This window comes from Pteronotus mesoamericanus, unplaced genomic scaffold (genome assembly GCF_021234165.1).
Source record: "Pteronotus mesoamericanus isolate MK-2021 breed Mesoamerican mustached bat unplaced genomic scaffold, CSHL_Meso_final contig_25, whole genome shotgun sequence".
Taxonomy (NCBI): Eukaryota; Metazoa; Chordata; class Mammalia; order Chiroptera; family Mormoopidae; genus Pteronotus; species Pteronotus mesoamericanus.
The window spans coordinates 24,442,395-24,469,643 of NW_026555105.1; the positions used below are offsets into that span (position 1 = coordinate 24,442,395).

At 41.5% G+C, this 27,249-nt stretch overlaps 1 protein-coding gene across 4 annotated transcripts in view; it reads right to left on the reverse strand.

Annotated features, from left to right (window-relative positions):
- Positions 1-27,249, reverse strand: part of SLC23A2 (solute carrier family 23 member 2) — a 124,570-nt gene that overhangs the window by 39,585 nt on the left and 57,736 nt on the right. For all 4 annotated transcript variants that reach the window (XM_054574001.1, XM_054574003.1, XM_054574000.1 and 1 more), the window contains 3 exons: positions 15,812-15,910; positions 5,059-5,175; positions 2,418-2,575 (listed from right to left, as the gene is read on the reverse strand). In XM_054574001.1, the coding sequence (XP_054429976.1) occupies positions 2,418-2,575; positions 5,059-5,175; positions 15,812-15,910 (374 nt within the window). The remainder of the gene's footprint in view (positions 1-2,417; positions 2,576-5,058; positions 5,176-15,811; positions 15,911-27,249) is intronic.

The following is a 27,249-nucleotide window of genomic DNA, read 5'->3' on the forward strand; positions in this document are numbered from 1 at the left end:
CCAGCGAAGGTCAGCTCGGCAGGCAAGGAGCGGGTGCCGGAGGGCTCTCTCTCATCCCCAGCTCTGCACTGACACCCAGGGTTGACAGGGTGGGGTGGGGGGCACTGGGAAACTGGGAGCTGCTCTGTTGGGAAAGGCAGAGGCAGCCAAGGTGAAACAGCGGCTGAATCCTCCCCACAGCCAGAGAGGCGAGAGCGCTGCAAGCTGGCTAACACCCCTGCCCTGATCTCTCGGGATTTTCAAGGCTTTGTACTAATTCCTGGAAAAAGCCCAAAGGGTGGCTGGGACTGGCATCACAAATCCAATGGAAATGGGAACGTTCAAACCTCACTCAAGGAAACTCAGTGAAGACAAAGTTGACAGCAAAGTGCAAGAGATCAAGGTTAAAGGGAAGAAGAAAGGAAAGGGAGGGGAACAGAAGGGGAAAGAAGCAGGCATGGCACGGATCGCCCACCCAGCTGCGGACAGCAGCTCTGGGAAGCGCTAACGCCACGGAAGTCGCACGGCTGGGGCCGGGGCCCACAACCTCCATTTCAAAGCAGGCATAGTCTGCAGAGGAAAGGAGCCACTCTGGTGCCAGGGCAGATGTGCAGGAAAGGAAGAGGGTCTGCAGTCCAGGCTGCACCAGACACGCTGTGTGTGGCCTCAGCCCAGCCCGTGGGAAACGTGCTTCCAAAGGAGCAGCTGTCCCATGGCGACATCTCACAGCTGGTAGTGTGAGTTCATGCCCATGTCTGCAGCGGCATAAGACCCCTTCACTGTTTCCCTATCAATTCTGATTATTTTTATGGAATTAAACAAGTGTCCAGGAACAGCAAGGTGCCCATGTGAAATGAGGACAGGTGATGGCCTAGCCTCTCCCCACAGGTGAGGATGCCTACACTTTCTTCCTTTGAGCTAGACCTGCAGCTGACTCAGCTTCCTCAAAAAAAGGGCCCCCTCCTCACCAGCACAGACCACGGTTGGTTTTTAGGTCCCAGTGGAATGGAGCGTAAAGTAGTTAGCCGGTGGCCAGTAAATACACAAAAAGGCATATAGAACTCACACACAATTCTATAAACCACCTAGAGTTGGAAAAGTCTGAAAATCCATCTCAGAAATCATGAAAGCTGAATATGAAAAGCTTTTTCTTCTGCTGCTTTAAGCCTAAATGCTGAACTGCCCTGCCCTCAAACCATAAAACAAATGCACAGGCCATCTGCCACGCTATGGCTGTGGTATGTGGAATAAATACTACTTTTGGCTACGTCGGCACTTCCTTCCTGCACTGTCCCACCCTAACGATCCCTCTTTCCCAATCACTTTATCTATTTATTTGATCCCTGAGCAGGCAGGGCAAAGCCCTTTCACAGATTATCTCTCCTGATGCAAGAGACAGAACTAGAACTTGTAAGCTTACTCAGCGGCCCCACCCCTGAGGACAGGCCTATATGCAGAGCCCTGGGGTACAGGAAGAGGCTGCAGTAGGAAGACAGTGGAAGAGGGGACAGGAGAAAACAAAGCAAGCCTGCAGGAGGAGGCAGGAAAGATAGGCTTTCTTCCCTCCTCTGCCAGCTTCTCACCCACCTCAAGTGGGGGCAGAGATGCAAAGATGACAAGTCAGAGCCCTGGCATCAAGGAGGGGAGCACAATCCAGTGGGAAAGGACACAAAAACAAAAAAAGGACACCGTAAAATAGGAGCCACATTAGAATAATGTACACAAGATGCATGAGTGGGAACTCAGAGAGAACAAAGGCAACGGCGATGCTTCCCAAAGGGGGAGGGACAAGGCAGGCGGGCAGGATGAGCAGGGTGTGCGGGGTTGCTGGGGAGCACAAGCATAGGAGGGTGACACAGCAGGGCTGCTTGGGCAGCAGCCCACCCCAGGGTGAGTGCTGGGAAGGGGACAGCAGGGGTCAGAGGCGGGGATGGAAGGGCAGTGGCACAGAGAGCAACAGAGAAGCTTAAAAAGTGGGAACTTCTGGTTTTAAACAGGGAGCAGGGCTGCAGCCTGGCAGCTCCAAGGAAGGTGCCAATGTTGGAAAGATAGCACTGGGGGAAGGTGCGGAGTGGGAAAGGAGAGCGGCCCTGCAGGCAAGGAAACCAACTAGGAACCTAGTGGAACAATCCAGGTCTGAACTAAAGGAATGTGGACAGGAGTGTGTACTGGAGAGTGAGCTTGCCCTGTGGCTGGAGGAATGGAAGGAGCTAAAAGTTAAGACTTTCCAGCCTGCACAGTTGGGTGGGAGATGGTGCCATCCACCAAAAGAAGAAAAGAAACATGGTGGGGGTTGGGTGAGGTCAAGGCTCACTAGAACAATCCCCTGCTCCATCCCCACGCCTGGCCCTGTCCGTCCTTCCAAGCAGCCCTAGGTAAATTGTTCAATGCCTTCCTCACAGGGGCTTCAGCATCCACATTTAGTACCCCAGTCTCACCTGCATCCAAACGTTGTCTGCAGCAAAGTTGTGATTCCCACACAAAAGAAAATGGTCCCAATGAGCTGGCTGGTGGCCCACTGGTCATACCCCACACACATGGCATCGGCCAGCAGGAAGGGCACTGCGATCGTACCACTGAAGCAAGTCAGGTAGTGCTGTGTGTGACAGGGAGACACAAGGGGAAGGAGTTAACCTTCCGCGCATTTTTTCTGATTTCATCCTAACTCACTCCTCCATTGTTTTAAAAAAATAGCTAACATGAAAAATACTCTTTGTTTTAAGTACACACTTGTATCACATACCAAATCATATTCTTTTTCAGCATTTCTCCTTTCCATTACATTTACTTGTCTTATTACTCGCTTGTGTTATTACTTAATACTCACATGAATCTAGGCCAGCATAAAGGAAGTACTTAATATAAGCACTGGTGATATATTACTTATACAATTCTTACTGGGATCATCCACTTATGTTTTTTAAGTATTTTGTATTGATTATGCTATCACAGCTGTCCCAATTTTCTCCTTGTGGCCCCCTCCACCTGGCACCCCCCCATTCCCTCTGGCAAGACCCCTCTTAGTTCATATCCATGGGTCATACATGTAAGTTCTTTGGCTACTCCATTACCTATATTGTTCCTTTTCAGCATCAATTGCTAAAATCATAGGTCCTGTTCCTCTGATCCGTTAACATAAATTATTTTGTACTGTACCATTCTTGAAACAAACTCTAGTCTTGCTGTATCTTTCTTTTCCACAATTTGATTTGCCAACATTTTATGTAAGACTTTACATCTGTATTCTTTTTTGTAAACTGATTTTGAGAGAGAGAAACATCAACCTGTTGTTCCGCTTATTTATGCATTCATTGGTTAATTCTTGTATGTGCCCTGAACGGGGGTCAAACCTGCAACCTTGGCGTATAGGGACAATACTCTAACCAATTGAGCTGCCCGGCCAGGGCCAGTCAACTTTTTCAAAAGAATTCTCTCAGGTCTGAAGATTAAACTTAACACAAGTTTCATCGAACAGGGTGTTTTCCACTATTTTCTACAGGCTGGCATTTTTTGACAACAATCAGGGAAGGATTAAGGGCATAAAGGAGCTGTAGGAATGCTCCGGAAAAGCCCACCCCATTCTTCCCTTGGGGGCCTCCACCTGCATTCTTTGCAGCCCCAGTAGGACATTCCCAGCATCCACTGCTCACTTCCTGTCCTCTCAGAGGCTTGCTTGTTTGGTACCCACTTCTGTTCTGCAAGCCCTGGTTTTCTTCCCAATACTTCCTCTTCTTTGCCCCCTGTTTCCCAAAATGTGCTGCTTGCAGTCCATAAAGCCCAACTTTTACAACACTAATAGGTGTTTTGTGCAGGAAACAGAAAATCATCATCCAGAACATTTCAGAGCTGCTCACAAGCTTAAGAAGACTGTATTGCCAAGAAGGGCATAATGTGTGCAGGGTTTCCCAATCCCATTTGCCCAAAGAAGACTTCTTCTAGAAACATCTATAATATGAACATTTCAAAAAGTTTAGCTTCCTGAATCTGTTTCAGAATGTTCAACCCAAGGAAAATTATCTGTCAGCTCCTTTGGTTGTGACTCCTCCTTTATTAGACACCGTTCAGTCCAGGATGCCAAGTACTGATACATTATTCAGGCCAGTGGGGCAAAGGCAAGGTTTGGAAATCTGGACCAAAGCATCAGCTGTCAGGGCAGGTACAGTCTCACCTCCAAGTGAATAAACTTGTCTGGGCAATGAGACTGACTTTCTCGGCATCTGATATACCCCAGGATTGAATTGATCCTCCAAACTTAAAAAAGGAAGAATGAAAAGTCGGATCTGAGAACAGAGTCCAGGCTAAAACAACCAAGAAAAACACAGGCCAGCAATGTGGGGTCCAGGAAAGCAGCTTCCCGTCGTGTCCCCTTTCTCCTAAAGCCCCACTTCAGTCATTTAGTGGGAGAAAGGTGCTGAGGGATGGGGGAAAGTACCAGAGATGTAAGAGCCCCGCGAAGGCTTGTCACCCTGTGTGGCTTCCCCCCCAGCCCCCCAGCCCAGCCCCCCAGCCCAGCCCCCCAGCCCAGCCCCATTCCCCTCCCCTGGCAGCTTCCCCACTCTGCTCCAACCGGAAAATGCAGCAGACAAAGCCACTGTTACTATGGCAAAGTCTGCCTTCCTTTAAAAATAAGACTGAAACCTGCCATTTATGTCTTGGCCAACAAGGCATTTCTCAGTGTCACCCATATTTCATGACAGAGCTGACTATGATTATAGATTGGTTCACTAAGCCACGAATGAGATGAAAACTAGTTCTTCCTTTCTCTACTCTTTTACTTTTCTCCTCTCTCTATTCTTCCTTCTTTCCATAGCTCTACAATCTTTTGTCCTTCCTTCCATGTCACTTCTTTTGCGTATTCCCTGAATATTTTCCTTCCTTCATTCCCTGGTTAATTTACTCATTCTGTTCTTTTCTTCCTTTCACTATTAATGAAATTGATGTTGACAATTTCCATTCATCATTCTTAGAAGAGTAATTTACAATAAAGACATCAATAAATAAAAATCAAAACTGCATTTAAAAAACATCCAGAGAATAGGAGCATCTGCCGGTGGTTACATCCTAAAGGAATCATCTTACCTGCAGCCCCAGAAATATGCACAGGTACCAGGGAGGAACATCTTCTATGGTGTAAATCATGTCTGATCTCTGGGGGTCTAGACTGCCAGTGCTATCCAACGTCTCGGCCAGAGAGCTCTGTGAGCAAGAGGGACAAAGGAGTTGTTTAATAAGACAAAAACTAAAGTTAGCTCTGCTCAGTACAGGTTCTTTACTGAAAAACAACTTTAAAAAGTGGCTGCTACTTTTCCAGAAAATTAAGCCTTGGCTACCTTTGACACAATGCTCAAGCACATTGGCTCAGTGGGCCACTCCAATCTTCAGAGTTTGAGGGTCTAGTATCTGCTGCCATCAACTCATCTCCAAGAGCACTCAGCTTGCTCAAAGATTTTCTCCAAGCCTGGGGACCACCTGCATGCAGAAGGTGCTCCCAGGTTGAGATCACAAAGTAATACCCTGGCTTGGGCAGTCCTTGGGTGGTGCCAGAATAAAGAAATAAAATAAAATACTAGCCACTTTCAAACAGAAAGCACTAATCTACCACTCCCACCCCACCCCATCCCTGCAAGGAGAAAGAACTTCATGCCTAAATATAGAGTCCTAAATTCCTCTACCAAGACACTGCTTGCTGCTCAGACACAATGGTAAGTGAAAAGAGCAAACTTCAAAAGGATACAAATTTGTGACCTCACATTTTACCTAAAACAAGATTAAAAATGCATTTATAGTTTAGGGGGGCAATTTTCTTTCTTTTTTCCTTCAACCACTACTAAAGATTTTAATTTTTTTTAGATTTTTATTTATTTCTAGAGAGAGGGAAAGGGAGGGAGAAAGAGAGGGAGAGAAACATCAATGTGCAGTTACATCTCACACGCCCCCTACTGAGGACCTCGCCTGCAACCCAGGTATGTGCCCTGACTGGGAATCGAACCCTGCGACCCTTTGGTTCACAGGCCAGTGCTCAATCCACTGAGCCACACCTGCCAGGGCTAAAGATTTTTTTGTTTTTAAATGTTAGGTGTTGCATGCTTTCTGAGCCAAAATCTTCACAAAGACCACTTTAAGTTATAGTCTCATTCCCAGATAAAGATAATAATATTCTGGCCCTTGATCGTATCTAGCCCAATTTGTGCCCTCTTATCAGATGGATCTGGTCCACAAAGAGATTCTGACTCCACGTGTTTATTACTCGATTTCCCATGCACCTGGTAACGGGAATTTAGGGGCCAAACACCCTGGAGCAAAAGAAGTGATGCAATTCAGGCTCACCCTCTGAAGCCTAAAGGTGAATGTCTGATGTAAGCTTTGATAGAGCTACTCCAAAAGTGACTTGAATATGATCTTTCTGGGAGAACTTTTTCTTTCATTCAGAAAATGGATAACGGGAGATTCATAGTGTTGAGTAGATTAAAATGGATTAGGTGTATCTCTTAAGAGTTTATTAATAGAAAAAGTACACAGGTATAAGGAATTTGATATATGTGATGTGCAATAAAGAATTCTGCAGGTCTGGCACGTCCAAACGCTGTTCATTTCGGAGAAAGGTTTGGCCTTGCCTGGCACCTAGAAGATAATCTCTGATCTCTAGGAACATCCTGCTTCTTAAGAGAGTGTTTGTTTACCTGGAGCCTTGGATTGCCCCAAACATAGTTTATGCTAACAATGCGATCTATGGTGGTGGCCTCGGGCTACATGGTATCAGTTTGACCTCTGGAGGCACAAGGACACTGAGGTCAGCCACACAGTGGTCGGCCATACCCACAGGGCTGATCCGCAGTAAAACCCCAGATACCAGGGCCCCAGTGAGCTTCCCTGGCTGGCAACACTCCTTGAGTGCTGTCGCACATTGTTTGGGGAAAACCAGGCACTATCCACACAACTCCACCAGAAGAGGACAACTGAAAGCTTGTGCTGGTGTCTCCTGGGCCCTTCCCTGGGTACCTTTTTCCAGTTATTTTAATCTGAATCCTTTCTGTGAAATACGCTATAACTATGAGTGTAACAGCTTTTCTGAATTGAGTCCCAGCAAATCACTGAGCCTGATTTAGAAATCCCTAAACTCAGTTGGTCATTTTGCTGACATGATACAACTATATCATATTAGACTTGCTATACAAGGGACAATTCAACACCATCACATTACCTACAGTCTCCAAGCAGGGAGTGTTACTGCTCACGAAGTAAAAGAAAGAAATATCTGAAAGTGCAGTAACACTACAATTAGATTAGTACAACCTGTTACAATACTATTATAAGCAATACTATTCTAATGATTCTACTGTTTTGATAAACAGAAATGAAAAGACTGTATTTGTCCTTTCAGGCCTGGCAGGCTAAGATTAAGAGGTGTACATGTACGTATACAAATACACACTCTCACTCTCTCTCTCTCTCTCTCTCTCTCTCTTCCTCTCTCTCTCCACCCTCTCAAGTTTTCCTAGTAATGAGCGTGGTACTACAACACAGAAATGGGGCTAATGTAAATATCCACAAATAGTATAAAGATGACACTGAGTAGGGAGCCATGCAGTCAAGGGGATCAATTAACTGTCAGACAAATGCTGCTCCTGCTCATTGAGACCGCAGTGTGTCTGGTCATTGGAAGCTATGGTACCACAGCAATTATCACTGCATTAACAACACAAACTATTTTAAAAATTGCAGTACCAATAACTTCTAAGAGCAAGGTTTTTTTAAAAGATGACTACATAAATAGTTTAATAATGTCATTAGGAGACTTTTCCACCTTTTTCTATAGTCTGAAATAATCTAAACAAGAAGGAAATTACCTGTCCTTCAAAGAGTAGTGAACTCATAACTCAGCTGTCTGGCTGGAGCCTTATTAAGATCACTAATAACCTTTTCAATCTCTTAAATGGTTATCTAGTACAGCACTTTTGTGGTCGCTTGCAGTCTCTTTTTCTCTAGGAAATAATCTCTTCTAGAGCAGAAATGCGCAAACTCTTTCTGTAAGAGGCTATATAGTAAATACTTCAGGCTTTGTGGGCCATAATGATTCCGTCACAACTGCTCAACTCTGCCACTGCAGTGCAGAAGAGACTTAGATAATATGTAAACCAGTGAGCATGGCTGTATTCCAATAACACTTTATTTATCAGAACAAGTTTCAGGCCAGATCTGCCTTGCAGGAAGCCTGTCAACTTCTGTCATGGAGTTTCAAATTGATTATCATAAAGTCACAGTTAACATTCTCTTATTTGTATTTGTTTATTGATTTTAGAGAGAGAGGAAGGGAGAGGGAGGAGGAGAAGAGACAGACAGACAGACAGACAGACATTGATTTGCTGTTCCACTTATTTATACATTCACTGGTTGATTCTTGTATGTATCCTGAGTGGGGATCAAACCCTCAACCTTGGCATGTGGCTAATGTTCTCTTATATATTTTTCTTATATCTCCTTTCACATTGTCAATGTGTATCTGCACTTTCTCATTTTTTCCTTAATCGGGTACATCAAAGACCAATTTCATCAATCTTTTCAAAGAACCTGCTTTTGACTTCCAGTTAAAAATGGTAAATTGGCCACTATATATCATTTCCTTTAACTCCTAAAAACACAGAGAAGGAATAAATATGATACAAATCTGCAAGGACATAAGAGAACATGAGAAAGAAACGAGATTAACACACGTGTAATTTTTAAAGCATTTGCATGAGTTGTAACCCACAAGGGAGAGGGAAAGAATAGACAACCAGGGTGCTTGTAGAAGGAAAGTGTGAAGAATTGAGCTGACTGACAAACAGAAGCTCAGAAAGGTTCTATTCTGAGCCTTAGATGGAGGCACAAGATGGAATGAGGATGGGAAGAGGACAGGTTTTAATTCCACAAGCCAATCTGACATCCTGTTGCCTACTGCTATTCCCATCCTTCAAGATACAACAATGTATGGTTAAAGAATATGAGCCATAAAGACATCAGACTCGGAAATACTATGTGGGGTTAAATGCAAACGTGACTGGTGGGATCCTCATCTGCGTCCAGAATGCCAGGATCCAAGTCCCAGAAACTAGGCTTATCCATACAGAAAGAGACCAGAAGATTCTTTTCTGCAGGAACTGTGATCAGCTCCAGAGACAATATACTGATAGCTAGACCCCCACAGTGACAAGACAGCTTTCCATCTGGGAATTCAGTGGCGACTCCCACCAGGAGACAAACTTCACACACATACAACCACCATATAATCATATTTTTCTATTGCTTCACAAACCTGGGAGAAAGAAAGGCTCCAAAAATACAAGGCAAAGAAACAGAGGAAATAGGGCCAATGTGCTGTGAAGAAAACATGTTAAAAATAAAAAAAGAAACCTGTATCTTGACAAAAATAAAAATACTTTGAGCCTTGGAGAAAAGAAATGTCATTTTTAAAAAGCTCTAATCAGTAAATAAAAGCAAAAACAAATAGCAAAATGTCTTAAAAACTAAAAACAAGATAGAAAAAAAACCAACAGAAGGGTTAAAAGTAAAAATATCATCTCCTAAAATGACAAATATGTATAAGAAATAACAAGTTTTTAAGTCAGAATAAAATACACACACACACACACACACACACAGAGGAATTAATCAAAGAAACAAGAAAATTTCCAAGGAATAAAAGACATGTTTACAAATTAGAAAGACCCACCAGGTATTTAGTGACTTAATAAAAAAGATTCAGATATCTTAAAAACTCAGTAAAATAATCAAGTGTATTAAGACTTGTATCAGCAACTTAAAGACAAAGAGAAATAAAACATGAGTTGACAGAATTTGGACAGAAGTGAAAGGAAAAAGCTCTGGCTGGTATGGCTCAGTGGACTGAACGCCTGGCCTGTGAACCAAAATTTGGTCAAGGGTTAAGATTCCTAATCAGGGCACATGTCTGGGTTGTGGGGCAGGTCTCCAGTTCGGAGAGTGCAAGAGGCAGCCGATTGGTGTTTCTCTCGCACATCAATCTCTCTCCTTCCCTTCTCCTCTCTCTGAAAATAAATAAATCTTTTTTTTAAAAAAAAGTAAAAGAAAAATGAAAGTTATAAGAGCACAAAAGAAAAATAGAAAAAAACACTAGAGAAAGTGATAGCTACAGAAAGAAAGCAAAGATGATCCAAAATATGCATACTTGGAGCCCTCAAATAAGAAAATTGTAAGAATAGACTGGAACAAAAAACAGAGATATATTCAAGATAGATTTCCTAAAGTAACAGGAACTTTGACACTAAATATTAAAAACGCCAGAAAAACCTGACCCAGAATGGTCAGCATCAAAACATATCTAAGTAAAGTTACTGAATATCAAAGATAAACAAAGAATCTGTAAGACAGGCAAAAAGGTCAAGATACTGATAAGAAGGGGGAAAAAAAGACTGGCCTGATTTCGTCACAGCCACATTCAATTACCAGAAAATGGGAGAGCAGCAACTAACTACAACCTTCAAGCCTATATGCTACAGTTAGTTTTAGATAGGAATTTATTCCCATGAGCCAGCTCTTCTCTTGAAAACTACTACAGAGTTACATCTCTAACTTCAGTGAACATGAGAACCACATAGGAAATGTATGAAAGTGCAGAACCTGATTCAGCAGGTAGGCTGGGGCAGAGAGCCTACTTCTAACAAGCTTGAACACTCACAAAAATTCAACCATAAAAAACATTTTTAATACATTCCAAATAATAATAATAATATAGGTAATATTTTCTGGTCAAAATGCAATAAAGCTAGAAATTACTAAAATGAACAATCAAACCCTCCCTCCACCTGGAAATTTTAAAATGTGCTCCCTAATGGCCAAAAGGAAAAAAAAGAAATACAATCTCAAGTAGCAGACTAGAAAACTGGAATAAAAAGTAAATTACATATTAAAGTCCATTAGATATAGTTAAAGAAGTGCTCAGTGGAAATTTCATAGCCTTTGCACTTAAAACAAAAATATAAAACAAAACATATATTGGAAAATATTAGAAAAAAAAGGAAATAAAAAGGAATAAAGAAAAAAAGAGAATTAGATACATTAGAACATAGGAAAAGTTATTTAGAAAGCTAATAAATCTAAAATTTAGTTCTTTTAGATTAAAAAAAAAACTAGCTAATCCAGGGAGATAAAAAATGGGACAATGTGGAAGGGAAAAGTATAAACATATTCAAAGTGGAACTAATCACAAAAATAAACTAATTAAAAGAATTTAAAAATCTATTCTGTCCAGTTTTACATAGATTAACTTGAGAATTAGAATCAATCAATTTTTAGAAAAAAAATACTTCACCAAAACTGACTTCAGAATAACATAAGCCCCAGACCGCTCTCACTAGGGAGCAAGCTGGCACCCGACTTCAGGCGCCTTTTCCTTGTCTCTCTGTCTCCTAAGCTCCAAAGGCGCTTCTTTTGCTATAACTTGCTTCCTGAGCCCATTTCTTCTATGTGAACTTCTACCTCTATGACTTTCTAAATAAACTTTCTCTCACAGTTTGAGTACTGGCTCTGAATTCTTTATTAGCCATAACTCAAGTACTGAGGTTGCTGAACCAAGGTCCACGTACCTCGTTTTTGTACTTTACATATATTATCTATGATCTTGTCAAGAGCAGTTCAAAGTAGGTGGCACAATTTCACAGGAGAATTAGGAAAGGCATACTGTTGTTTTGAATTTCAAACCACAATTACCTGTGTAACTAAAGAACCCAGAAGTCTTTCAATAGGAAAAAATGGAAACTGGCTCAGTGAATGCCAGACCAATGGACATATCCAACTGCAGCTCTTACTCGAATATGGGACAAAAATGGAGCTGTTTTGCTCCTAAGGAAACAGAAAAGTTGCAAAAACATGTATGAAAATGTTTGTTATAGCCTTTTTGCAAGAGATAAACAGTGTCCTTATTGCTGATGTCCAGTAATTAAAGGGTTATTTAAATAAATGGAACACCACTACGGCTAAAAAGAATAGGCTAGAGATATATATATATATATACTAACCTGGGAAAATGTTGACAATATATAGCTACATTTAAAAAGTTAAGTTGCAGCCCTGGCTGGTGTGGCTCAGTAGATTGAGCAAGGGCCTGCGAACCAAAAGATCACAGGTTCGATTCCTGGTCAGGGCACATGCCTGGGCTGCAGGCCAGGTCCTCGGCTGAGGACATGCAAGAGACAACCAATTGATGTTTTCCTTGCACATTGATGTTTCCCTCCCTCCTTTCTCCCTCTTTTCCCCTCTCTCTAAAAAGAAATGAATAAAGTCTTTAAAAAGTAGGTTGCAGAATGATATCCAGAATATAATCTCATTTATGTTAAAAAAAAATAAAGCAAAAGTCAAGAAAGTATCTGTATGATGGAAATGCCTAGGAGGAAGAAAGCCAACCTATTATTTGTGGTTATTGGGTTATAGTTGGGAGCGGGGAGAATGAGGACTTTGGCTTTTCACTTTAACATTTCTATTTAACTATGAGGTTGTTTAGCCATTAATATTTTTTTAATGACATTAAAAAACACACACCAGAATAACTTACAGCCAAGACAGAAGCATAGGTACTCTGCCTCCTCGCATAACCAAAATAAGGACAACAAATTTAAAAACAAAAAGCAATCAGAAGTGCCAGAAAATTGAACTATACAGAAGTCCAACAACCAAGCAGTTAAAGAAAAAACATTCATCCAGATTGGCAGGAGGGGTGGAGATGGGCAGCCAGGGCAGAGAGGACGTGACGCACGGCAGTGGCTGGAGGACCGGGCAGGCAAAACAATGGCTGGCAGTCCCACATTTGTGTGCAGATAAACCAAGAGGAACAACAGGGGAGTGAGACAGACCACACAACCCAGTGTTCCAGCACAGGAAAAGAAAGACTCAAAATCTCTGGCTGTAAAAACCTGTGGGGGATGCGGTAGAGGGAGAAATTCCCAGCCTCACAGGAGTGTTCACTGGAGAGACCCACAGGGTCCTAGAATGTACACAAACCCATCCACCCAGGAATCAGCACACGAAGGGCCCAATTTGCTTGTGGGTAGCGGGAGAAGCAACTGAGAGTTGAGCAAGTGGCATTGTTCCCTCTCTGGCCCTCCCCTACAGGCAGCACCACAGTACAGCAACCTGGGTTGCCCTGCCCTGGCGAATACCTACATCTCCGCCCCTTACAACATAACAGGTGCACTGAGACAAAGAAATATGGCCCAAATGAAAGAACAGATCAAAACTCAAAAAAAAGAACTAAGCAACAAAAAGATGCCCAACTGGAAGAAAAAGTAAAGGCTATGTAAAGTGAATAATGAAAAATATACAGGGAACCAACAGTGAAGGGAAGGAAACCAGGACTCAGATCAACAATTGGGAGGAGAAGGAAGAAATAAACATTCAACCGGAACAGAATGAAGAAACAAGAATTTTTAAAAATTAGGAGAGGCTTAGGAACCTCTGGGGACACATTCCAACATCTGAATCATAGGGGTGCCAGAAGGAGAAGAGGAAGAGCAAGAAATTGAAACTTTATTTGAAAAAACAATGAAGGAAAACTCCCCCAATCTGGCCAAGGAAATAGACTTCCAGGAGATCCAGGAGGCTCAGAGAGTCCCAAGGAAGCACACACTGAGGCACATCACAATTATATTACCCAGGATTAAAGATAAGGAGAGAATCTTCAAAGTAGCAAAGAAAAGGAGACAGTTACCTACAAAGGAGTTCTCATAAGACTATCAGCTCATTTCTCAAAACACCTTGCAGGCAAGAAGGGGCTGGAAAGAAGTATTCAAAGTCATGAAAGAAAAGGCCCTACACCCAAGATTACTCTACCCAGCAAAGCTATTATTTAGAATAGCAGGGCAAATAAAGTGTACCCCAGATAAGGGAAAGTTAAAGGAGTTCATCATCACCAAGCCCTTATTATATGAAATGTTAAAGGGACTTACAGAAGAAAAGGAGGAAGATCAAAACTATGAACAGTAAAATGACAACTATCAAAAACTGAACCTAAAGCAAAAACAAACTAAGCAAACAACTAGAACAGGAACAGAATCACAAAGATGCAAAATAATATAAGTCCCAAATGGCCAATAAAATATGACGATATTCTAGCTCACTAGTATTTAGGGAAGTGCAAATGTACCAGTGTTTAGACAGTGAAAAGTTCACCTATACAGGTAAATAAATGCCCAGCATAAATGTGCTAGATGTTTTTCTTTCCAACACAGTACCATCATCAGTAAAAGGCACAGCTGCAGATGTTAAAAAGCCCCAAAGTGTTAATGCGCCTCACTACTCATTTCAAAAGACAGCCATCATTTCTGGATTAATAGAGGAGGAAGTCCCAAAATTATTAGAGCCTACAGCTTGGAAATTTTGGTAACTCTGTGATTAAGGACCCAGTACTTGAGCACTGGATGCAACCCAGCAAGTCTATGAATTCAGAAGCACTTTGTTACAAGACGTTGAGCCACGTGGATGCTGAGACCCAAGCAAGCCACCCAGTGGCCCCCACACAGGTCCAGCCCTGTTGCAGGCTGTGTCTCAGCTATCAGCTGCCGGCATCAGACTGCATTCTGACTGTGGCTGCTCTCACCTCTGCACTCTGAGGAGCAGTTTGGAATCCAACACCACAGGAATTTCAACACACCAGCATGACTCTAATTAGTCTAATTTATAACAGCTTACCAAATAATAGTAATATTGGTCAACACAATCAAAAATGAAATTTTCATCTCACAGACTAGAAATTTTAAAAAGAAACAACACATATACATAAAAATTTGATTATTCAAAAATTCCAATATAATTCCTGTTCTTTATCATTTTAATAAATGATAAAAGTTTACATTTTACACTGTAAACTTGCTGTATTAATACCCAAGCTGGGTACTATATTTGCATGTGTCAGCTTCTTAGTGATCTGTGACTAGAATATACAGTATCCACTGTCTACAGTAAAATATAGTGGTACTAGAATACAATGCCTCTTCGTATAAGTTGATCAAATTAGTAATTTTTACCAAAAAAGTAAAATTTATTTTTAAAGTCTATCAAATAAAAATCAAATGAAATTGAAAAGTCTTAGGGCTGCAATGCAATCTGAAGGTGCCACATTGTCAAACTTTTCACATGTGTTAGGCACAGTGGCAGATACAAGGGCAAAAGAAATCCAGGCATCTGGGCTTTCTTTTTTGGGCAGCTCTTTCCTGGCCTCTAGGAATATAGTCACAGAGACTGACCTATCAAGGAAATGGTATGAGGCAAAAGAAGATTCTCCCACTTCAGTGAGTGATTTCCATTGTTTTCGTCTGAGCTTCATTAAAGGCATTGTCATAATCAACTTAAACCATCTACTGTTTTCTCTCATTCTCTTAGCCACTGCACACACAGTCTGTATGAGACACAATGCTAGTAACTTTACATATTTTACTTCATTTAATCCTCACAACAACCCTAAGACAAATGTTGATGTGTTTACTTCCATTTTAGAGATGAGGCAACTGATGCCCACAGTTAAATTCCTTCAGGGTCTGAGTCAGGTTGGCACCCAAACCCAGACTCTTAACCGCTTCTGGCATGCTGGCTGAGGCTGTTAAAAATATATAGGTAAGGGCCTCTCTATGGGTCCCAGCTTAATTGTCATTAAGACAATTAAAAACTTAGTAACTTCTATTCCTCATCATCTCTATTTCCATTATAAAGAGAATACCCACACCCACTCAGGCAGGTAGAGACAAACCCCCAGATGACGGACACATATCCTGTACAGAACCTGGGACAGCAGAGACTGGAAAGTAGGGGCATGATAAGAAGTGGGTACCTTCTCTGCGATGCCGTTTTCTGTTGTATAGATTGCCATGAGCTCTGTGTCTTCATTGTCCTGTTCACTGGTGGACGTGGCACCTCCGTTCATCACCACCTGAAAAGGAACACTCCATTTAGAGGCTGTTTCATGATACATCTCTCTGCTGCACAGAAACATTCCCCAATCCCTCCCCCCACCAAAGTCTTTTGTAATCTTCATAAGAGACAAAAACTGTGCATTTCTTCCCTATCAAATTAGCCAAGTTTTGATCTTACTTAAATGAAAACTCCCAACAAATGTGTGTTGTTATCAGTGACCATGCATGTGTTTTTGATAAAGGAGAAACATTATCACATGTCGAAAAGAGTGAGGCTGCATGAACAGGAGGATCAGCTCAGCAAGACCAGGAATGGAACATCCAAAAACACTACAAGGAATGGAACCCCAGTGCCCTCCAGGGAAAGGGAAACTTGGCTGAGGAGCCAAAGCTGCTACATCTGAGCTGCTGAAAGGCATGACAAACTGCCTTGATGAAGCTCCCTTTCCAAGTAAAGGTAAGGGCTTCCAACGTGCCATCCCTACAGGAGGAAATAAATGTGCTAGTCACAGCCCTCACGTACTATGTTCTCCTAACACAGTGAAGACCCCCTTTTTATGCCTGCCCTGATGAGCCACAACACAGTGGCTTTCGGTCCTGGCTGCCTGTCTTGAAAAATAATACTGAAAATAATTGTACATATGAATAACAGCACAACTACATTTTTAAGACAGAAAAAAAGACAGTATAAAAATATTTAAATTCTGGTATTGAAAACTACAATAAAGAGAAGTAAAAGATGAATGATAGCATAAGAGAAAATACAGTGCAACACATAAAGAAATCAGCATCAGAACTTCATAAAGAATACCTGCAAAATGTATCCTTAAAAAAAATGTTTTGCTACACTTTGCAGGTGAAAAAAATATTAGAAAATTTAAGAATTTTATATTTAAAAAAACACCTGCAAATGTGTAACACAAACAATCCAAAGGAAATGGACACAGAGTAGAAGTATATACATTTACAGAATAAAAATTAGGTTATCCAACAAAACACGCAAAATGCTATTCAATCTCATTTAAAATTATGCAAATGACAATTAAATTTTCCTTTTTTAAAAAATAAATTAGGGAAAAATTTTTAAAGGAGAGCCTGGTGTTAACCAGGGTGTGAGAGCAAAGCTACTCTAAGTTACCAGAGAGATTATGGTCTTGGGGGAACGGCCACTGTGAGGGGTAACTTAGCACTGGGATTTACTTAAAATACGCACTTTCTAGGACCAGCAATTATACTCGTATAAAATCCTATTTTTTTTAAAAATATTCATGCAAATGGTATGCATTTTCAAGGTTGATGGTTGCAGCATATTCAAAATGCTGAATACTTGGAAACAACCTAAATGTTCATCAAAAAGACATTGTTAAATTATGCTATATCCATTTTGCAAATAATATTCAGCCATTAAAGAAAGAATAAAACTGATATACTGACAAGGAAAGAACTCCAAGAAATACTGTAAAACAAAGTGTCACAAACAATAAGCCTAGAATTGTCCCAACTGTGCTAAAAATAAAATAAAATTTTAATAACTTCCTTGTCCAGATGCTTGGTAAAGGAACCAGAAAGGTCACAAACCAATACGAAGGCTGCCCAAGGGGCAAGGGGTAAGGATGTGCATCTTTCATTTTTCATTTCCAACCATTCTTTTTAGTATTTGGATCTTTTATAACCAGTTCCATGTTATTTGTATATTGTTTTTTTAAACAGATAATAAAAAAGGTGTACACCAAAATATTAACCGTGGCTGGGCCATTTTTAACTTCTTTCTCCCTTTATATATGTTGGTAATTTTCACTAATGAGGACAATTAATTTTTATAACAGGAAGGAATTAAAAAGACTAAAGATCCAAGCATTACAGCTTAGATTGAGGAGGTCCAGGGGGATCTAATCCACTTATTTTTGTAGTTGAAGAAATCAGGCCAGAGAAAATTTTAATTTCTCATTCAAATTCGCAGAGATTACAACCCCAATCTACTGGGGTTCTACTGAAGCTAGTGTTAAAGTATGCCAAAGATCTCAATAAGTGCTATATAATTCTTACAGGGCAAATTTTCTTATATCAAACAAAGAGCCCCTTTTAAAACTAACTCAAAGACATGCTATAGCTTTTTACCCAAGGCAACTGGGTTTGGGGAGTTTGTTGGCCTGTAAAACTAGGGGCCAGCGGGATACATGTTCTAGCCAAGTTCAAGTCCACAATACGAAACTCTAATTTACTATTAGAACCATGATCCAAGTCATATCACAGCAGCACTCAACCCACCCGGAGGCCAAGAGATACATACACTCAGAATGAACTGTCTTAAAACAACAATGTTTAGTTTCTACATATCAAGAAAGCCAGATCTGATTTAACATCCTACCCTAGCTAAAACTAATACCTTCACCCACATTCCTCTCTGGTTGCTGCAGGGAGCCTCATGAGATTAGGGTTTTCTTTCAGAACGATGAAAATGTTTGGGAACTAGACAGAGGTGACAGTTGCACAACATTGTGAATGTGTTCCAAATCACTGAATTGTTCACTTTTAAATGGTCAATTTTGTGTAAGTTTCACCTTAAAACAAATTTTTTAAAAAAATATATTTATTTATTTTTAGAGGGGAAGGGAGGGAGAAAAACATCAATGCGTGGTTGTGTCTTGTGCACCCCTGCTAGGGACCTGGCCTGCAACCCAGGCAGGTGTCCTGACTGGGAATCAAACCAGCAACCCTTTGCTTCACAGGCTGGTGCTCAATCCACTGAGCCACACCAGCCAAGGCCAACTTTTTAATCTGTATATGTGCTCCAAAGAGGAGACTTTGGCGACTCCCTCTCTTCCTGTGACTTCCATTCACATAGACACTTAAATAAGTACTTAATTAAGTACTTTTAATTAATTATAAAATGCAGGTACTCCCCAGGCTAGGACAGGGCTCACATACTCATTCAACAAACCCTTGAGCACCTGCTCTTCCCAGGCAACGAGGATGCAGTTTTGCCCACACCACCTCCCTGGGCCACCTGGGGTGGGGGCCAGGTTAATGGTACCCACTGACTGAACTCAGGATGCAACAGGGCACCAGGGAGTAAGACAATAGTTTACTACTATTTTTCTTTTGGTTTATCAAATTAGCTATTTTGATGGCCTATTTTTTAAAAAACAAAATTTAATTTTAAAAATCTAACGTTAAAATCAGTTTTTCAAAAAAGGTGTTGATTTTTTTTAAAGAGAAAAGGATTAAAAAAATGTCCCTGACACTATCAAAGCTTCACATTTTTGAACCTCTAAATATTATTTCAACTGGGAAATAAAACATGTCTTGGAAAGCTTCCTAATCTTAATAAAAATGGATTTTCTTTTGTGTCATTAATAGCATCACAGATAACAAAGGGGAATCTTGACATCTTCTCAGAACTTATGAAGTTTGTATTAAAATATATTATTTAAAAATCCTTTAGGAACAAGATGTCCTTTCTCGCCTTCAAAATTATTTGAAACCAGACTTCCAGATTTAAATCCCCCCCCCAAAACTAATATTGTACAATCACTCAATCAGTTATGAAAGGTTTTCTCTGCCTAAATTTGTCCAGTTAATTTTACTTGTCTCCAAAATGCAGGGCTGTTGCCTTTGGATACGGGAACGTGTCTATTGCTCAATAAATATAATGTCTTTGCACTATACTTATTCCTTTATTTCTAAGCTAAGACAATAATGCTTTAAGTATGTGTTTCTGAAGAGTAATCCTAAAATGGTCAAGTGTACAGGGAACAGGAGGACAGGAGCACACAGTGAAGGAGTGCCATGCTGAATGTCAATATCGTAACGATGCCAATTGAACTGGCAGTAGAATAAGTCTGTGTTAAACAGAAGCTATAGTGAATCTGTGGCTGTGGATACCTGTAAGGTGAAGGGTACAAGTACCTGGGAAACCTCGTGCCTCTGATCAGAGGGTTCAGAACTCAACTATCATCTATTTGAGATCTGATATAGTTCACCTACCACTGTCATGTGTCTGGTAGCTAAGTGAACCATTTCACACTAAAACAATAATTTTCATAGTAGTAATAAAGTTCCTCAAATTGACTACTTTCTATTCTTTAGTAAAAAGGTAACACGCTATTATTCTTAACCTCCCTACACACACACACACCCACACACACACACACACACACACATGCAATTTCCTCCATATCTACAATTAAAATGCGTTTTAAATTAGAACTATAGATATCAAAATTAATGTTTCTGGAGAGAATCAAGATGACTGAGGACTGAGTGGATGTCACACTGACCTCCTCCCAGGACCAACCAGGAATTACAACTAAATTGTGGAGAAATCACCTGGAACGAACAACTGTACAAGAGCAAGAGAGGAGCCTTTTAATCTCAGACAGACAGAAGAATCGGCTTTAGCACAACCTAACTGGTGTCATGATTGCTGAGACTTTATAATGGATTTAAATTTTTTAACATTTTATACTGGATTTTGACATTTAAAAAGTAAATAAATAAAAATCTACATTTAATTAAAAAAAGAAAGAAGGAAGGAACTCCTACCTTTTGCGGCAACAAGGATGGAACTGGAGAATATTAAACTAAGTGAAATAAGCCAGTCGGTGAAAGACAAACACCATATGACCTCATCTATAAGTGGAATCTATTCAACAAAATAAACTAACGAACAAAATAAACCACAGGCATAGAAACAGGGAGCAGACTGAAAGTGACCAGAGGGGATGTGGAAGGAGGACAAGGGTGAAAAGGAGAAGGAACTAAATAAAGAACAAGAATGAATGACCCACGGACATGGACAACAGAGTGGGAATTGACTGTGGGAGAGGGGGGCTGGGTGGGATGGATGGAGGAGGGCAAAGAGGGGAAAAACTGAGACAATTGTCATAGAATAAACATGATTTAAAAACAAAATTTTAAAAAAACGTAAATAAAAAAGGGGTGGGGTGGACTGCAGCCTAGGAAACCTGCCTCAGATGAGCTCTCATATGGGCTTGGGCATCATCACTGTCAATCATAACTGCCTCCCCCCGATGATAGGGATAAAATGTTGAGACTCATCGCTCTCTCCAAGCAGAAGCCTTGTTGTAGGAAAATCCATCTGCTTCCCTGTCTCTCCCCCTGCCCCATAAATAAAGTAAGTCTTGCAGGAAAAAAAAAAAAAATTGTTTCCTAGCCTTTAACCCAAGTCCTTTTAATGAACATAAAAATCTGCCACCTGCCTTCATTATTACCTGAAATTTCAAAATTAACTACCATTAAAAAAAATCAAAGTGAGTACAACATATGCTAAACCTACAGAGCTTGTCAGTCTTACATGACACCCCAAAAGATGTAGCTGATAGATCTAACATAACAGACGCAACCCTAAAGTGGGTGGCGACAGCCCACCTTAATCATGTTTTCTTTCCCTCTTCAAATATAGCAGCCCCCATGGCACCCCCGCCCCATGGCCACACGAAAGCAAAACCTCGGGGGCAACCAATACTGCACTCAAAAGCTCAGCCAATCCTGCAAAGCACGGCATTCCTTACCTGTACTCCTCAGCCAGCCTCTTCTTCAGCCTAGAGGGCTCCCAGGGCTGTAGCAGCCAGAGCACCTTCAGAGTTCCAGGCGTGTCCCACACATTCCCCAGCACAACTTGCCCTTTGAAACAAGCCAGAAGATATCGCCCCTCTCCCCATTCCTGGCCGCTATCCTGAAGGGCGGGGTGGGTTGATGTGCCTGTCGCACGCCCACACTGTAAAACCCATTTTGTGCTCCTCCTTCTACACATCCCATGATGACGGTGATGGTGAGAGCTAACGTTTGCTGAACACAGATTCATGCCGGGCACTGAGCTGGCCACTTCACCAAACATCTTCCTTTCTAGGCCACGTCTGCAAGAGCCTAACTAGATATCCCTATGAAGCCCCATCCATAAACTGATTCCAAAACCAATCCCTAGGGTACCCAGCCTGTTCCAGCACCCCATCCAAAAGAGAGTCATCATCTTCCATTCTTTCTAGGTGGTAACACATTATATATGACAGGTAAGTTTCTGATAAGTAAAGAAAATATAAGGAACAAGAAACAAAATCAACAGTCCAACAGGAAAACAAGGAAATAAATGGCTCCTGAATATTTGAAAAGAGACTCAACCTCACTCATATAAGGATGCAAATTAAAACTACAACAGAGCCCTGGCTGGTGTGGCTCAGTGGATTGCTCACTGACCTGCAAACCAAAGGGTCATTGGTTCAATTCCGAATTAGGACCCATGCCTGGGTTGTAGGCCAAAACCCCAGTAGTGGACACGTGAGAGGCTACATATTGATGTTTCTTTCTCCCTCCCTTCCCTCTGTTTAAAAATAAACAAATAAATAACAAAAAGAAAAAAGAAAAAGAAAGAAACAAACTGCAACAGAAAACTTTTTCCATTTACTAAATTGGCCAAGACACCAGTCCCACCTATGTTCCACTGGCAAGCCTGTAGGAAAACAGGCACTCATGTGTTGTTGATGAGAATGAAATGATCTCAACAGAGGGCACTTCGTCGTGCCCCTCAACCTAACAAGGTACACCCTCTGCTCCAACAGTCCCATTCCTGGAAACTTATCCTTTTCTTACATCTGAGTGAAAAGACCTACGTGAAAGGTTATTCACTGCTATTTGTAACAGCAATATGTTGGAAACAATCTAGGTATCTATCAAATGGGAATATCTAAATCAATTATGGTACATTTATACCATAGATGCTCTGCAGTATACAAGGTCTATCCAGAAAAATATCCAGCCATGTACTATGAAAAAGAGACATTTATTGAAAATACGAGATAAGAAACACTGTACACAGGACCATGATACCTCAGTCCCCTTCAAAGTAGACACCTTGGGACCTCACACAGTTCTCCCAATCGCCATCAGCTGCTCCACTGTATTTTCCTGAACCTAATTGATTGTCTGAAGTCTCTTCCCTTTCAAAGGTGATTTTAGTTTTGGGAAAAGCCAGAAGTCGCAGAGAGAGAAATCTGGGCCGGGGGCGGGGGGGGGGCGCGCGCGGGGCGGGGTGGCGGGGTGCTGAGTCTTGGGTTATCTCATGTTTTGCCAAAAACTCCACACGAGATGCGATGCATGAGTAGGCGCCCTGTCGTGATTAAGCTGCCAATCACCAGTTGCCCATACTGTGGCCATTTTCATCGTATTGCATCTTTCAACCAATGAAGAATACTGAAGTAGTAGTCCTTATTAATTGTTTGGCCTGGAGGGGTGCACTCGCAATGGACAACACCTTCCCAGTCAAAAAACACAGTTAATTAACATTGTCTTGATCTTGCTGCGACTTTGCCGCACCTTCTTCAGGCGTGGAGAACCAGGCGGCTTCCACTGGGATGACTGGGCCTGTTTCTGGATCATAGTTGTGGATCAACGATTCACCTCCAAATATAACCTTCTTGAGGAAATCTGGTTCATTGGTAGTGATTCAAGTCATTAGGAACTACAGCACAATGTTCCTTCTGCACTGGTAACAGAAGCTGCAAAACAAATTTTGCCATGACACATTTCATGCCAAGGTCTTGAGTCAAAATCTCAGGCACAGTAGTTTTTGGAATCCCCATGTCAGCTCACACTTCTTGCACTCAGTTGCTAAGCTTTGTTGATTGCAATACGTACACATTCAGCATTCTCAGGTTTCTGTTTGTTGCAGGCTTTCCAGAATGTGGGTCACTTTCAACAGATTCTTGATCTCTTTGAAGCATTTGTACCACCCTTTTATTTGCGCTGCATTCATTGCATCGTCTCCGAAAGCCTTCTGAATCATTCAAATAGTTTCCACAGAGAAATGTTCAAGCTTAATGTAAAATTGGATACAGATTCATTGCTCTACTTGCTCAGTCATTTTGAATGCAATGGCCACACAGTACACATGCTCATTCAAGGGCATCTACTGCCCTCACTGGCTAGGTTCAGTGAAGTCGTCCTTGTTCACCCATGTGCATTCCAGTCTCCTTCCTTTGCTGCTAGGTTACATCGATATCGAGCAAACCATTCTTGTTATATTAACAATGGCTGGACCTTTTCCAGAAAGACCTTGTTTAGGTGTGGCGTCAATACAGGGCCTTTCCCTCTCCTATCACAGAGGGCTAGTCAGAAGCCAGGCCAGAAGGAAGGTCTATTGTTTTGGAAATAGATTGTAAATTCCTTCTTATCACCTTTTCCGAGTGGCTTCCTGTCCAGTGACTGCTCCTTGACCTTTACACACTGAGGTAATGTAGTTTAGAGTCCTTCCTAGGACACGTGCCTCCTTTGTCTGGGACTCCTTAAAACAAGTCTTGGGCACAGCGGGGTGCAGTCTCTCTCCCACTGACCCGCTGCCATCTCTGTGCACTCCCCCATAATGTGAGTGATAAATAGCATGTCCACATCTGCTCGTCCTCTGGGTGGTTTTCCCCCCAAGAACATCGTGAACCCTGGGGTAGGGGCTCCCCAGTTTGGAGGCCCTGCATTACAGTAGGGCACTCTGTGTTTTGATAGGGGATGTGCAGAACATTATACACTATAGGGGTTGGACAAAAGTCGGTTTACAGTTGTTCATAGGTAAAATAATACAATATTATATAAGAATAAACTGTTTTACATACAACTATAAACCTACTTTTGCCCCACTCTGTGTATTAGTGATGCAGAGCTACAGACATAGACATTTAGATGTGTATTATATTTGTTTACAAGTCACAGCCATTTCTGAAAAGTGGTGTGTGTGGAGAATTGATGTGTACAAGGCCACACAGGGGGCTTTTCGCTCTATACCTTTTGTATTCTTAAATTTTCAATTATATTAATGTATTACCTAGTGTTTAAAAGAAATAAAAATGTAAAGCTAGAACTCCATTCAAGGAACAATTAACAAAATTATGATACATTCTGTACGTTAAATACCAGGCTGCTGCTGAGGAGGATGAGGAAAATACATTCGAACCCTCTGGGAAAGAGATCCAGGATGTCTAGTTAAATGCAATGAAGCAGGTTACAGAAGAGTCTGCAAAAGTACCAGCCCATTTAAGCAGACACATGTAAGGACTGCAGAAGTATGCTTTCTACCTTACAACCATGTACCGTGTGGGACCCTTCTCCAGACCCTCACACCGCCGTACAAAGCATGACAGCAGAGCCCCTTTTATCTGCATCTCTTTCTTTTTTGGTTTCTATGAATACAGCCACAAGAAGTTCCTTCAAGGAGAGGGAATGAAGGGGGAAAAAAAGATTCTCTCCCACCTCAGTGTGACTCCCAATGTTTTGGTCAGGAAGTTTTGTCAAAACATCTTCAAATGTAGCTAAACTAACCACTAGTTTCTACTTATTCTCTTATTTACTGTACATTTCACATGTGCCAGTTACCATGTTCATAAATTTACATATATTTTTTAAAGAGACAAATACACATTGTTTTTTAATTTATACATACTTTTTATTGATTATGCTATTACAGTTGTCCCATTCTTTCCTCCCCTTTATTTCCTTCCACCCTGCACCCTGCCTGCCACCAGCATTCCCTCCCACTTAGTTCATGCCCATGGGTCGTACATATAACTTCTTTGGTTTCTCCATTTCCTATACTATTCTTAACCTACCCCTGTCTATTTTGTATCTATTATTTATGCTTCTTATTCCCTGTACCTTTCCCTCACTTCTCCCACGCCCTCCCCTCTTATCTCCTGTTAACAGGATTCTGTTCGTGTTCTAGTTGTTTCCTTAGTTTGTTTTTTGTTTTTGTTTTTTAGGTTCAGTTGTTGAGAGTTGTGAGTTTGTTGTCACTTTACTGTTCACAGTTTTTGATCTTCTTTTTCATAGATAAGTTCTTTCAATATTTCATATAGTAAGGGCTTGGTGACATTGAACTCCTTTAGCTTTATCTTATCTGGGAAGCACTTTATCTGCCCTTCCACTCTAAATGATAGCTTTGCTGGATAGAGTAATCTTGGATATAGGTCCTTTTCTTTCTTGATTTTGAATACCTCTTACCTGCAAGGTTTCTTTTGAGAAATCAGCGGAAAGTCTTCTTTTGCAAACTCCTTCGTAGGTAACTGTCTTCTTTTCTCTTGCTGCTTTTAAGATCCTCTCCTTATCTTTAATCTTGGGTAATGTAATTATGATGTGCCTTGGTGTGTGCTCCCTTGAGTCCAAATTCTTTGGGACTCTCTGAGCTTCCTGGATCTCCTGGAAGTCTATGTCCCTGGCCAGATTGGGGGAGTTTTCATTCATTGCTTTTTCAAATAAATTTTCAAATTTTTGCTCTTCCTCTTCTCCTTCTGGCACCCCTATGAGTCAGATGTTGGAATGTGTCCCGGAGGTTCCTAAGCCTCTCCTCATTTTTTTAAAATTCTCGTTTCTTCATTCTGTTCTGGTTTAATGTTTATCTCTTCCTTCTCCCAATCACTGATCTGAGCCCTGGTTTCCTTACCTTCACTGTTGGATACCTGTATATTTTTCTTTATTATTTTGCATAGCCTTCACTTTTTCCTCCATTTTGCAACCATACTCAACCATTTATATGGGCATCCTGATCAGCAGGTGTTTTGAACTGTGCCTCTGATAGGCTGGCTATCTCCTCGTCAATTAGTTCTATTTCTAGAGCTTCGATCTGTTCTTTCATTTGGGCCATATTTCTTTGTCTCAGCAGCCTGTTACATTGTAAGGGGCAGATCCCTAGGTATTCTCCAGGGCAGGGCAACCCAGGTCACTGCGTTGTGGCCGTGTGTGTGGGGAGGAGTCCAAGAGGGAACAATGCTGCTTGCTGGGCTCTCAGCTGGCTTTCAGTCACTTCCCCTGCTACCTAAAGGTAAATTGGGCCCTTCTGGTGCTAATTCCCAGGTGGGTGGGTTTGCGTAGTTCTGGGATCCTGTGGATCTCTCCAACGAACTCTCTTGTGATGCTGGGAGTTTCTCCTGCTGCCACATCCCCCCCAGGTTTTTACAGCCAGAGGTTGGAGGCTTTCTTTTCCCACGGTGGAACCCAGGGTTGTGTGGTCTGTCTACCCAGCTGTTCCTCCTGGTTTAGCCACATGCAAATGTGGGACCACCCAGTCCACCAGTCGCTGCCTCGCCCAGCAGGTCCTCCAACCTCTGCCTTGCTGCACATCCTCTCTGCTCCAGCTGTCTGTCTCTGCCCCTCCTACCAGTCTGGACAAATGTTTCTTCTTTAGCTCCTTGGTTGTCGAACTTCCATACAGTTCAATTTTCTAGCACTTCTGGTTATTTTTTTTAAATTCTTTATTTTTTTTAAAGTTTTTAAATTTGTTGCTGTCCTTCTTTTGGTTGTGCAAGGAGGCAAAGTGTATCTACCTAAACCACCATATTGGCCAGAAGTCCTCAAATTT